The 14,615-nt window shown below is 44.2% G+C and overlaps 1 protein-coding gene across 1 annotated transcript in view; it reads left to right on the top strand.

Moving 5' to 3' along the window:
- The first annotated feature begins 202 nt into the window (after positions 1-202).
- The window catches only part of FHAD1 (forkhead associated phosphopeptide binding domain 1), a 193,124-nt gene continuing 178,711 nt past the window's right edge, over positions 203-14,615 (top strand). Inside the window, exons 1-2 of the mRNA XM_078146223.1 lie at positions 203-920; positions 9,907-10,013. Coding sequence (XP_078002349.1) covers positions 788-920; positions 9,907-10,013 — 240 coding nt within the window. The 5' untranslated portion in view covers positions 203-787. The remainder of the gene's footprint in view (positions 921-9,906; positions 10,014-14,615) is intronic.

The following is a 14,615-nucleotide window of genomic DNA, read 5'->3' as shown; positions in this document are numbered from 1 at the left end:
ATCCTGAGCCTCAGTCTCCTCATCTGTAAAAGAGGGCTTGTAATCCTGGTGCGGCCAGCCTCAAAGGGTTGTTGTGGGGAAAGTGCGTATTAAAAGCTGTTAGAGAAAGGTGGCTGTCCTTACCTTAGCCACCGACCCCAGGACTGGCTGCCTGTGTTTGGCCCCCTCCTTGTACACCGTGTTTGTGTCTTGGTTGCATTGGGTAAAACAGATGTTTTGTTTTGAAAACACCCCAGAGGCCTGAAATCCCTGAAGTGAGCCGGAGGCAGGCGCTAGGTGAGGAGGCAGCTCAGGGGATGCGGCAGGGGCATGCCCACAGCCCCGGGAGAGAGCCGAGCGGGAAGAAGGACCCACCGTTATCAGGCGGAAAAGGCAGCGCCTACTGAGGAGTCAGGGAGATCACATCCCACCCACCCTGAAACCTCACCCACAGCTTCCTAGCATCATCGGTTCAAAGTTTAGCCCTCGTTTTACAAAGGACGACACTTGACGCTCAGAGAAGCTACGCACTTGGCCAAGGTGACCCAACAAATTAGTGGGCGAGTTGGGATTCGAACCCAGCTGCCCACACTCCCAAGTCCAGAGCCTTTCCCACTGCCCGGAGCTGGGGCTGGTAGTGTCAGCACACCCCTTCCCTGACCCAGGCGCTGGGGGGGCGTCCTGGGCACAGGGCTTGGGGCCAGTGCCCAGCCTCACGCTGACTTCAGCGAATCTCCCGGCTGGGACCGCAGACCGGTCTGCCTCCCTCCTTCGGGAGCCAGGACTGGTCGGGCCTCAGCCGGTTGCCATGGAGACTGGCGTACACAGGACAGCGGCGCGCGGGGCTCCGGGCTGGCCACCTGCCTCTGAACCTGAGCAGCGCCCCCCAGCCCGGCTCCTCTCCTCCTCTCCACGGAGGGCGAGGCGCCTCCTCCAGCCACGTAAGTAGAGGGAGGACTCGGGGAAGGAGAGCAGGAAGGGGTGCGGGAGGCGGCGGAAACCCCGCATGGTCAAGGAAGGGGCCCCGTCCAACCCTCGGGGGCCTCTGCACCCCAACCAGGTTCGGGTCCCTCCGGACACACAGGACCCCCAGCCATCTCACCCCCAGCACCACCTCCCTGTCAAGCTTGGGTCCTGTCAGTGTTCTCTGATAGACCGTCCGACGGGAATCCATGTTTGGCCAAATTGGACAGGTGTTTCCCCACCCACCCCATTCACGGCAGATTTTGTTCATTCATTCATTCTCTCCTTTCATGCTTTCATTGTTAGTCAAACATTTATTAAGCTCCTACTACGTGCCAGGCACTGTGCTAAGCACTAGGGATACAAAGAAAGGCTAAACCACCTTCCCTTCCCTCAAGGAGTTCACATTCTAATGGAGGAGATAATAAGTAAATAACCAATATTTGTTAAGCACCTACTATGTGCTAAGCACTGAGGACACAAAGAAAAGCAAAACACAGTCCCTGCCCCCATGGAGCTCAGATTTTAATGGAGGAGACAAAATGCAAACAGCTTTGTACAAACAAAATATAGTCAGGATAAAAGGCAGATAATCCAGATTGGGATGTTAGACTTCTTGAGGGCAAGCACTTTGTCATTTTCCATCTTTATGTCCCCAACACCTAACAGATTGCCCAGTTTGAGACAGTGGTGGTGGAGGGGGAGGAAGATTGTTTGGGATCCTGGACTTAAACACAAAAACTCTTTGTACAGTGAGAGAAATGCTGGATTTGGAGACAGAGGACCCGAGTTCAAAATCCAAGCTCTGCTCCCTTGCTAATCGGCATGGAATTTCTCCTTCCAGGATCTCAGTTTTCTCAACTGTAAAATGGGAAGATGGCCTAGATGACCCCTGAGGTCACTTTCCAGCTCTGAATCTATTATCTTATAACCTGTGCTCCAGCGACAAAGATCAGCAGCTCTTCGGGCACTTATAATTTTAGAGCATTGCCTGGGGACGCTAGGAAGACATGTGCTGATCACCAAGCTATTGTGTGTCAAGAGCAGAAATCGAACTCAGGTCTTCTTAGTGCAAAGCTAGCCCTCTCTGCATTCCTCCATTGCCTCTTGCCCTTTGTATAATATATGTTCAATAAATATTTGCTGGCTTGAAATGCTTATTGACATTAGCAAACATTTAGTGTTCAGTTCCTCTTTGCTCCAGGTACGGTCCCCCTGGGAGATGAGGTGTAAAGTTTGCATTGCGTAGTTGATAGAATTCAAGGGCTTCTGATTCTGTGTTGTTTACCTTCAGACTCAATCTGTGGTTAAATGACTGTATTTTCCTTTCCTTTCGTTCTTCCTTGAAAACGAGCTTGACTCTGTTTGGAAATTAAATAGCACCTCTTTGTCCCCTTCTGGGGAAATGTAAAATGAATCCCCTCACTTGGCTTAGCATAGCTGGTGGGTCATATGGTCTGGAAGATAATTTGTATAAAAACTATTTCCGTTTGTTGTTTTAGGTAAAAACTGGCAAACAATATTTGGTTCATATATTATATTTCACAATGTTCTGAGATAGGCTGTTGCTCAATACAAAACAGAGTTCCAACCTATTGTAGTTTGGATAACCCACATTTCTAAGGCACTTAAAGTGATTTTTCATTGGTCAAGATTCATTTTTGTTGTTGATATTTAGAAATTGTCTGACTCTTCATGACCCCATTTGGGGTTTTCTCAGCAGATACTGGAGTGGTTTGCCATTTCCTTCTCCAACTCATTTGACAGATGAGGAAACTGAGGCAAACAGGGTTACATGACTTGCCCAGGGTCACACAGCTAGTGATGTCTGAGGCCAGATTTGAACTCAGGTCTTCCTGACTCCAGGCCACCTAGCTGCCCAAACTCTAATTTTATACTTGAGGAAACTGAGGCCCAGAGAGATTGAGAGATTTAACCAATATGATATAGGTAATAAGTATTGCAGCTGGGAGAGAAAGTCAACTATTCTGACCTTAGGTAAGTCACATCTCTCTTTGCCTCAGTTTCCTCATTAGTTAAATGAGAAGGTTGGCCAAGATGAACTCTAAGGGCCCTTCCATCTCTATGATTCTCTGACTCTATTGGTTTTTCTATCATTTCCCCCCACCAGACCATACTGCCTTTCTAACAGATTAAAAATGTGCTTTTGAATAAATCATCCCAGAGACTTAAGGGGAGTAGGAAAGGAAGTTAACCCAGATTTTTTCTCCCTTCCTTCTTGGCTTCTTCCCCAAACAATTATTTGATGCTGTCATGTGCAGAACAGTATATTAAGCAAAGGAGATATAAGGCTAGAGATGACACAGTCCCCACCTCAGGAGGCTTACGGGCTATTAGCCGCCTGACATCTTTTACTAGAGTCTACCACAATGCATTCATTTCCTCTTTTCCTCTCCCTTTTTTTTTATTCTTTGTTACAAGGGCATTCTGGCGAACAATTTCAATGTCTAAATCACTAGAATTTGGTTGGTTTGTTTTATGTTTGTTTTTAATACTCCAAACATTTCCCTAGGTTTGTCTTACAGAAAAAAATTCTCTCCAATCTTACTTCCAGCAACTATCTCTCCACCACATGCCACACTTACTATCTTCATCACAGCCAGATTCACTTATTTAAAAGTTGTGAGGCTCAGATTCTTAAAACCTAGCCAAAGCTCAGATTCTTGAAATCTGGCCTGCTTACATTAGCAATACAAATACTTAGATTCCTTAAGAGTCTGGCCAATATGGTGGACTCCTAAAATCTTGCCCACCCCCTGATCCATGTTCTAATAAACCTTGTCTTTGGCTGAAAGAAGGCTTGGATCAAATTCATTCAGACAGGACCTATGTGTGGTGATTTTGGGGTCCTAGCTCCCCTAAACTTCAACATTTTGGTGGCCTGTACAGGGAAGCTGCCTAACCTCAAGCTCTTCTCCAGCCAAGACTGGAAAGCATGTAAGCCTCCCCCCCACCCTTTTTTGCCCTGCAGTTGGGGTCACTTTCCAAGCACCTAGGAAGGCTAGGAGGTGCTTTTCAGGTAGACAGTTACGAGGCTGTCTTGAATTCTACCTGGTTCAGTTTGAGGCCATGTTCATGGGTACACCTTCCTAAGCATAGAGGACAAGAATGGATGCCCTATCCAGAAGTGTATGCCCAATTCTGTCAATTCTCTCGATGCTAGGGAATTGGGGAAAACTGCAGGTGCTTTTTGGTTCCCTGAGGCTTACTCACTCCCTTCCCTCTACACCCCTGAATTCTCCTTCATGGGGGTTACAGGGAAAAGTTAGAACAGCTAAAAATATCTTAGCAGATTCTGAAGGTTTTGTGATCGATCATTAAGGAGTTTTGAAACACCTCCTTACAACCCTAGTCACTCCCTTCCCTTGAGTCAGAGGGTGTCTATTAACCCCTCTCATAGCTGAGAGGATAATTTTAGCCTCAGTCTAAGATGGGATGCTCCTGGCTCAGTTTCCCCATTATGTTCCTTTGAAAAGGAATGTTACACACCTGGCTATTCCTGAGTCTGGCTATGAGGTGGATTTGATACTGCTTGGTTGGAAAAGTGCATTATCTGAATTCAAGCAGAGCTAAGGATGTTTTATTCTGAAATATTTGGGCCCTAAGTCTTGTTCCTGCTTTATCCTTTCGTAGCAAATTTCTATAGTCAGAGCAAATACGCAGCAAAAGATATAAGCACAATGCAAGTGTGTGAGATCTTGTGGTTTTGATCTGAATGTGTACTCATTCAATACCCCCAAACAACTGAAATTAAATCAGAAACATCTTCAGTGTGATTTGGGGAAGAGAATTTCAGTGATAATTGAAGTGAAAGTCAGTCTCTTGACAAATTCATTTGTATAACTATTGAACCTGGAGGTGGAAAACTTCTACCTGCAAAAGTGTTACTTAAACTTTAGAAAAAGTAACAAGATAATCCAGCAGGTCAAATGTAAATGATTTTAAATGGGGCTCTTACACTTTTACTTCTCCCTATATCTGGGCCCTGCAGTCTTTTCTGTCAGATTTGTGTCTTCCAGACTACGGGCCATTCGCCTACATCCAGCAAACAGCGGGTACCAGCCAATGTTCCCCCATCATCCCCTGGATCCAGCCTGGGTTCAGTTCCAGTCAACCTTTTCTTTGGGACCCCCTTGAGGCAGGGACAGCTCTATGCCCCTTGACAGTAGGAAGTAGTTTTAGAAGCCAAGACCTTTACCTGTTACCCCAAAAGAATTTGGATTCCATTTGTTTGAGAGGGGAATGATGAGGATGAGGTATGAACCCCTAAAAGGAAAAGACCATGTCTTTGGAAACTGGACCCCAAAAAGTAAAAGCCCCAGACTTTGGCCAAATCTCTGGCATTGCCTGAGGCTATAATCCTATCAACTGGCCTTTCATTATTGCCTATGCCCAATCTCCCAATTTTCTGTTACCCTTAACCTAGCCGAGCCCTCCATTTGTTCATTACCTCCTGATGGGCCCCAGGCATTTCCCGCCCTTAATCCTATCTAGGCTCAGTTCTCCATTGGCCACGTGGTGTAGGTTCCTGGCTTTCTGTTACCTCATTGTCACCCAGCATACTGGCCACTCCCCTCCAGATCCTCCCTAGACCCCTCCTCCAGTAACCGTAATTGATGAATGGTTAAAGGATATGAACAGGCAGTTTTCAGAGGAAGAAATTAAAGCTGTCTATAGTCATATGAAAAAATGTTCTAAATCACTATTGATTAGAGAAATGCAAATCAAAACAACTCTGAAGTGCCATATCACACCTATCAGCTTGGCTAATATGACACAATAGAAAAATGATAAATGTTGGAGAAGATGTGGGAAAATTGGAATACTAATGCATTGTTGTGAGTTGTGAACTGATCAACCATTCTGGACAGCAATTTTGTGCTTTATTTTATTTTAATTATTTTAAGTTTTTATTTGTGTGTGTGTGTGTGTGTGTGTGTGTGTACTCAATAAAAGACAGTTTTCACTGTTAAAAAAAAAAAAGAAAATCTGTTGAGTTAAGCTTCCATGTTTTCATAGCATTCCTCCTTATAGACATAGGAGCTCTCTCAGCTTGGTCAAACAGTCCATCCAAAGCACACCAGAAGTGTGAACTCTGAAGGCCTCAGGAGTGCTTCAACCAGCAAGAGTTAACAGGTTGAACTGCAGGATTCCAGGCCAGGGGAGTCGACACCTTCTCTGGAAGGTCCTCAAGGGGCAGGGCTACCTCCTATAAAAGGGGAGCATCCTGTCCCTCAGACACACTGCCTTGAGTGGAACTGAAGTCTCTTCATCTCTGTTGCTGCAGAAAAGAAGCAATTGGAGAGAGCAGAGCAGCGGCTGCTATGGAGGTGCTGCAGGAATTGCAGAGGGAAATCACCTGCAGCATCTGTTGGAGCCACTTCTCTGAGCCAGTCACTATCGGGTGTGGGCACAGCTTTTGCAGAGTATGTCTCTCCTGGAGCTGGAGACTCAGTGCTGCAGCTTCCTCTTGTCCTGAATGCAGGTGAGTGTCCCAGGTCAGAGAATTCCCAGCAGTCGATGGGCTTCTAGCGCAGCTGACTGACCAGGGCAAACAGCTCTGCTCTCTGCTTTTGCGGAGTGCTGACGGGCAAAGCCAGTGTGCCAGGCACAGGCGAGTCCTCAACTCTTTTGTGAGGATGACCAGATGCTGCTCTGTGTGAGATGTTCCCAAAGCCCGGAATAGGAGGCTCACAAGATCTCTCCTGTAGAGGAGGCTGCTAAGAAATGCAAGGAGAAGCTCCAGCACATTCAGAGTCACTTGAAGAAGCATTTGGAGGAAGCTGAGGAGGAGAGGCCTGCTGCTGACTGGCATACAATGATCAGAAGAGAACATGACAACCTGCATCACTTCCTGATGGAGGAACAATTCCAGTGTGTTGAAAGGGCAAAGCAAAAACAAAGGGCAAGCCGGGACAGACTATCCCAAACATGCAAACCCTTCAGGCCCTCATGCTAGAGCTGCTGGAAGCAGGTCACCAAGCCAATGTGGAGCTGCTCCAGGGTGTCAAGACGCTGTTGGGAAGGAGCGAGGCAGTGTTGTCCCAAAGGGTCAAGGCTATCTTCCCAGAGCTGAGCGAATATGCCATCCCTGGCAGCATAGAGATGCTCCGCCGATTCAGAGTGGACATCACAATGGACCCCGCAGCAGCCAGTCCCTGTGTGACTGTTTCTGAGGATCTGAAGAGTGTGAAGATGGGAGAAGGCTGGCAGGTAGAGACCAAGCATCCTGAAAATTGTGCTTTCCATGCTGTCCTTGCTACACAGGCCTTCAGCTCAGGCAGACCGTACTGCGAGGTAGATGTGACTCAACTACCTGAACGGATGCTGGGGATCTGTACCCCCTACTGGAGGAGGAAAAGGGATAGGGATATGAACGCCGATGACTCTGTGTTCCTGCTTCACTGTGACAAGAAAGAAGAGGGTTATTATTTGCAAACCTATCCCGGATCATTGAAATATCGAATGAAAAACCGAATGCCCAGGATCGGGGTGTTCTTGGAACTTATCTCTGGCACTATAGTCTTTTATAATGTTCTCCAGCGCTTCCTCATTTATAGATTCCACGCTATTCCTTTCGCAGGGCCCGTCAGACCCTTCTTTTCTCCTGGCACCCCACTTCCAGGAACAAAGGCTGGTCCCATGACTCTCTGCCCAGTGGACTCTCATCTTTGTGCTTGCTGCTATTCCTGTCTCTGAGCATCTGTCCAGGAGGAATCCCAACCCTGCACTAGGCTCCCTGGCTGTGGTCCTTCAATTTCCAGCCTTCCCTGCAAGACGATGGTCATCACTTACTTTATGACGAAGGAGATGGCTCCCTGCTCACCGCTGGAGACTTGCCTTCGGCCTTGCAAGCTGAAGGAGATCATTCCCAACTGTTTTGTACTCCGTATCCTCAATTGATCCAGTCTATCAGTTTTTACAATGACTCAATCTTGTTTCAGCAGTAAATAAAAAAAAAACCTCACATGAGCACTCTGGTTCTCTCGTGTTTCATTTTCTCCCTAGAATTCATCACAGCCCTATGAGGTTGATAGATTTCAATCTTGTCCAGTCCTTTTACCCCTTGAACTACTTCCTTTGCACCCTATTTAATATAAAATGAAATAAATTCTAGCATTTACTGTGGGGAAAAAAAAGTTCTAGGGCCTCCCCTCTATTAATTACCTCTTATTTATCCTGTCTATAACATGCTTTATATATGTATACATACACACATATTTGTTGACATGTTGTCTTCTCCATTTGCCTCATTTTGTATTTCTGATGGCTTATCACCAGGTCTCTAGCAGTAGTAGGTGCTTAATAAATGTTTGATTGATTGATTGATTGATTGATCTCATTAATGTCTGGCTTAATAGAAAATACCTAGATTCTCTAATCTGCTTCTGTATTCAAAACTTATATATTGTTTTGGTTGAAGTATAAGAGAAAAATCTGACCTCGTACAGATAGGTAGTTGGAAAATGGAGGAGGATTTTAATAGGTAAATAATGTCTTGGTATTATTATGAAGGCCAGCTGGGTGTTGCAGTGGATAGAGCACTGGACCTAGGGTCAAGAAGACCTCTCTTTCTGAGTTCAAATCTAGCCCAAGGCACTTACTTGCTGTGTGACTCTGAGCAAGTCACTTAACCCTTTTTACCTCAGTTTCCTCATCTGTAGAATGAGCTGGAGGAGGAAATGGCAAACCACTCCAGGATCGTGGCCAAGAAAATCCCAAAATGAGATCATGAAGAGTTAGACAGGACTGAAAAATGATTCAATTCAAATTATTATAAAACTAGTTTTGACCTCTCAGACCCCCTCAGAGGGTCTCAGGGACCCCCAGGGTCCACAGACCACACTCTGAGCACCTCTGTCCTACCTCATACTATACCAAGAATGCAATTGTAATTTAGCCAAGTCACAATCTCTCCCTTCTTTGACAATTTCCACAAATGCTAGACTTTGGACACTATAAATATTACTATGTGGTAGATTCTATTGGCCAAAATAATGTACTACTGAGTAATTTCAAGACTGTCTTTTTGGGAGAGGTAGAATGGGGTAAATTATCTCACATAAAACAGATAAGAAAAGGCTTTTACAGTGGAGGGGAAATGGGGGAAGGTGAGAGGGAATGAGTGAATCTTATTCTCTTTGGATTTGGCTTGAGGAGGGAATAACATACACCCTCAATTGGGTATGGAAATCTATCTTACCCTATAGGAAAACAGGAGGGGGGAAGAGGACAAGAGAGCAGGGGGATGATAGAGGGGAGGGCAGATTGGGGGAGGGGGCAATCAGAAGCAAACACTTCTGAGGAGAGACAGGGTCAAAAGAGAGAATAGAATAAATGGGGGGTGGGATAGGATGAAGGGAAACATAGTTTTTTTACAACATGACTACTATGGAAGTGTTTTGCATGACTACACATGTATAACCTGTATTGAGTTGCTTGCCTTTTCAGTGAGGATTGGTGGGGAGGGAGTAAGGGAGAAAATTGGGAACCCAAAGTTTTAAAAACATGTTAAAAAAAATTGTTTTCACATGCAAATGGGAAATAAGAAATACAGGAAATGGGATATAGAAATCTATCCTGCCCTATAGGAAAATGGAAGGGGAAGGGGATAAGAGAAGGGGGGATGAGATAGAAGGGAGGGCAGATTTGGAGAAGGGGTATACAGAATGCATTCCCTCTTGGGGTGGGGGGAGGGATGAGATGGGGAGAAAATATGGAATTCAAAATCTTGTGGAAGTAAATGTTGAAAACTAAAAATAAATAAAATAATTTTCCATAAAAACAAAAGGGGAAACAGTAAAGGGACGCTGTGCCACATAAGCCTAATGAGTTACCACCTTCGGAAAATGAATCCATTAAACAAGAGACTCTTTGGGTCCAATACAAAAAAAAGCTGCCCTTTTTCCTAACTAAATTAATTTTTTAATGAAAATCTTGCAGGGAGAACAGCAATCATGAAAGCCTTTTTAAAATGCTCTGAAGGCTTTATTTTCCTGAGAAGATATACTACCATTGGAAGGCATGAAAATTCAGACATTATTTTAAAGGTAAGACCCCCTCCCCACCCCCCCCAAAATGTTTCCACGTAGTATAGATTCTCTTAGACCATAACCTCGTTCCTTTAGGGATTTAGTCCCCTTTCAAACAGTAATTCCTGAATTTCACCATTTCTCATTGGAATATTTGAATCTTTTCATAGCAGGTGATAGCTTTTAAGTAAGTGGTAGGCCAGGCTGGTGAGACATATCCTTCTTGAAAAATAAAGATTAATCATTTGTCGCTTAGGAGACAGTGACGGAGGAGAAGTCTCAGGGGTATTCAGGATGGTGGCAGCCACCTAGGGCTGTTAATGAGATGTTTTGAAATGGCAATTATTAGAGGAAATTTTTACACTAAACATTGAAAATTAAGATGCACTCTTAGCACACAGAAGGTAAGATAACATACAATCCCTTGGTTTTAGTGTGGGAAGCAGGGGATCAGCACCTGATTCAAGAAAAAAACACTGATTCAAGAAAAAAATCGGTTTCCATTTTTGGAAGGAGGCAGATGGTGGTAGATTGTGGCATGGCCCTCTCTATCTCGGACAGTGTTTTTCTTTTCAGATATCTTCCTAGGAGGCTATTAATGGCCTCACAGGCCTACCTTAGGACAGATCTTTTCCCGAAGTAGAAATGGATTGGGAAAAGGAGACGTCATTCACAACAGTGGACTTGCTTGGCAAATTAGTAGCCGTGTTTACATCAGGGTTTTTATGTTTGTATCAGAAAAGCCAAATGAAAGATACCCTATGTAGATTTCAGTACAGTTCTCCTGAATGTCTCCCCCGGTAAAAAAAAGTAAGCTCCCTGAGAGCAGGGAAGGGTTCATTTTTGTCTTTGCCTTTCCAGGGCAGCCTCTGGAAGAGGGAGAGCCTCTGTGTTTGTTTATAAGAAGCCCTTTCCTGATCCCTCTTTTTGCTGGTGGCTACCCTCTGTTTATTATCCCTGCCTGTCCTGTGTGTATCTTGTTTGTACATAGCTGGTCACATGTTGTCTCCACAATTAGACTGTTCTTTTGGGTTGGGTTTTGGGAGTATTTTAAATTTTTTTTGGCCCTTCTTTGTATCTTCAGCCCTTAGAACATTGCCTAGCACAAAAGAAATCCTTAATGAAGTCTGTTGACTTGACCTGACTTATTAACTCTCTCCTCCAACACAGATGGCAACCTAACTATAACTTAAGGGACCTTAGTGGCCATCTAGTCCATCTTTGTTATTTTAGAGATGAGCAAACTAAGGCTCCAGGAAGTTGTTACTTTCCCAAGGTCTCATAGGGAGGAAGCATCAGAGGCAGCATTCGAACTCAGGTCTTCTGATTCCGGATGCAATATGCTTTCTATCATGCCATGCTGTATAGAGAGCTGTAAAGCACCTTAGCAGAGCACATGGTCCCACTGCCTCTTTTATAGATGAGGCATATGACAACCATAAACTTTAGGTGACTTACTTGTGGTCGTTTAGCTAGTAAGTGTCTAAGGCTAGATTTGAACTCAGGTCTTTCTGATTCCTAAGTCAGCACTCTATTGACTATGCCCCATGGGCTCTGCATATTGTTATTATTGTTGTCATAAAAATAGCTGATTTTACAAAGTAACTTAAGGCTTACAAAACACTTTACAAACATCATCTCATCTGATTCTCATAGCAAGCCTTGTGAGGGAGTTATAGCAGATATTATTACCTCCATTTTACAGATGAGGAAACCAAGGCTCAGATGCCAGTAAATGTCAGAGGCAAGATTTTTCCCTGATTCCCAATCAGGACTTGAATTATTTCCATTACATCATTCTACCTGTCATCTGGCATTCATTCATTCCGCAGATAGTCACATTTACTTTCAGGAAGTTTGCAGTCTTAATAGACATGATGAGATAAGATACAAATTGGAATATGCTGAGTTCATAAATAGAGGTCTGTTGTTATTATTGTTCAGTCATGTCCAACTCTTTGTGACCTGATTTGAGGGTTTCTTGGTAAAGGTACTGGACTAGTTTACCATTTCCTTCTCCAGCTCATTTTAGAGATGAGGAAACTGAGGCAAACAGAGTTAAATGACTTGCCCTGAGTCACGCAGTAAGTGTCTGAGGCTGGATTTGAACGCAGTTCTTCCTGACTCCAAGTCTGGTGCTCTATCTACTTTGCTACCTAGCTGCCTTTGCACCACCTAGCCTCCTCATAAAAGGGGCATAAAAGGAAGACCAAATAGTAACTGACCAGAAGTGGGGAGATCGCTTCCACCTAAGCCAGGGGAAATCTTTGTGGGGGAGGCAGTATTTGGGAATCTCTTTAAATCCTATACTGGAGTTTTTCTTGCAAGGATAACTAAAAGCCTACTCAGCTGTGCTGGAGGCTCGGAAGAACTGGTTGTTAAATTTTCAATGTGATAATTCACACTTCAGAAATTGGCAAATGTTACAAATCATGGTTTGATTTATTGGAGGGTTCTTTTTTTTATTGCCTAGACTTAAAAGAGTGATGGAGAAAAAGCTAATAAAGGAGATTAAACTGGAAAGGGTGTCCAGCCTATTTGGAGAGCCAGTTGGTAAACATTTACCAGCATACCCCTGGGCCTACTGCAAACAACCATCATCACAGCCTATCTTTTTCACTATTCTTTTTTCAGTCTAAAATCCATCAGAGATTCACCTTTTTTTTCTCTACAGGTTGTTAAGCATTTTAATCTGCCAGGCTTTTCTTGTGTTGTTTGAATAATGAGGAAATAGGTGATGTTTCATTTTGAGCTTCTCCTATGATAATTGTACCTAAGGTATGCTATTTTTCCTTTGAAAAGAATGACCAAATGTTAGACCTGGGGGACAGGGAGGGCCTTTAGAATGTAGAATTTTAAAGTGGAAAGGGGCCTTAGAACATGGAACAGCAGAACGGGGAGAAGCTTTCATGGTCATCCAATTCAGCTTCCTCATTTCACAAATATGAAATTGAAACCCACAGATGGAGAGTCAGACATTAAATGGTTCCTCTAATGGTTACTTAAAACCTTACTGAACATGAATGACAGAGCCAGACCTAGAAACCAGATCTCCTAGTCCCCCCAAGCTAGCACACTCTCTCTACTCTCTCAAAACATCTCTATGCGTTAGCAAACACACCAGAACTTAGTCATCCAAAAAGACCTGAGTTCAAATCTCACCTCAGACATTTACTAGCTATGTGACCTCTGTCTATCTACCTCAGTTTCCTCAAGAGTATCTACCTGTCAGGGTTATTGTGAGGGTTAATCAGGATAATAATTGTAAAGGCTTAGCACAGTGCTCAGCACCTAGTAGATGCTTACTAAATGTGACTTTTCTACCCCTACCCTTCCCCCTACCCCTCCTCCTCCTCCTTCTTTTCTCCTTGGGAGACTATACTTCTACTGAGAATGTAATTTCTGAGAATTGTTGGAATTCCTCTTTGGAAATTTCCTTCAGAAGCCTTAACACATTTTTGAAAATGTCTGCAGTAGGGACAAACCTCAAATTCATTATGAAAATAGAACTCATTATCTTTCTCCTCCCTCCCTCCCCCTCTCCTCTTCACTTCCCTGCTTATATTGACAACCCCCCCCTTCCAGTCACTTTAGTTAACAACTTTGGCATCCTTAGCAATTCCTTTCTTGCTTACCCCCATAACCAAACAGTTGTCACATCTCATCACCACCGTCCCTGCATTTCTTTCATAGGTCACCTTCTCTGTATTCACACTCAGTCCCCACCATAACTCAACCCTCACTGCTTTCCCTGCTTCCAGCCTCCCCCCCCCACTCCATCCTCCAATCAGCTGCTGAAGAGATCTCCCTAAAACAAGGGTCTGATTGGGTCACTCCCCTTCTCAATAAACTCCAATGGCTCCCTATTGACTCTTGGATCAAATGTCACTTCATATGTATCTGATCCTTTTTAAATTTCTATTTTCTGTGTAGGTTTTTAAATAGACACAATTAGTAGTCCAGTGGTTTTTTGTTGTTTTTCTGTCGTTTATAGTCATGTCCAACTCTTGGTGACCCCCATTTGGGGTTTTCTTAGCAGAGGTACTGGAGCAATTTGGCATTTCCTTCTCCAGCTCATTTTACAGAAGAGGAAACTGAGGCAAAAAGGCTGAGTAATTTGCCCTGGGTCCCACAAAAAGTAATTGTCTGAGGCCAGATTTGAACTGGCACACAGTAAGTGCTCACTGACTGATTGCCTGACAATCTTAGCTCCATTAGAATGTGAGCTCCTTGAAGGCAAGCACCATGTTTTCACCTTTCTTTGTATTCCCAGCACTCAGCACTTAATAAATACTTTTGACTGACTCATTGACAATAAAAAACATCACTGAGCATGAATCCCTAATATACGTCTATTAGTTACAAGTGTATTATTGGACATGGGGCAGCTAGGTGGCACAGTGGACAGAGCGCCAGGCCTGGCATCAGGAAGACCTGAGTCAACGCCCTGCGGACCTTCTCTCCCAGGCTACAGAAAGTTCTTTATCCCAGAAGCTCAATCCAGCCCTGGGCTTCGTCCCTTGGAAAGGCTCTCAAGGCTACACTCAGGACTTTTTCATAGTCCTCATCTCACCTGATCTCATTTTGCAAATGAGGAAACCAAAGTCAGAGCAGTTTAAG

The sequence above is a fragment of the Phascolarctos cinereus genome, unplaced genomic scaffold (genome assembly GCF_003287225.1).
Source record: "Phascolarctos cinereus isolate Bilbo 61053 unplaced genomic scaffold, phaCin_HiC Scaffold_726;HRSCAF=1367, whole genome shotgun sequence".
NCBI lineage: Eukaryota > Metazoa > Chordata > Mammalia > Diprotodontia > Phascolarctidae > Phascolarctos > Phascolarctos cinereus.
The sequence above is the reverse complement of the archived record's forward strand: the minus strand, read 5'-3'. Positions and strand labels throughout refer to the sequence as shown.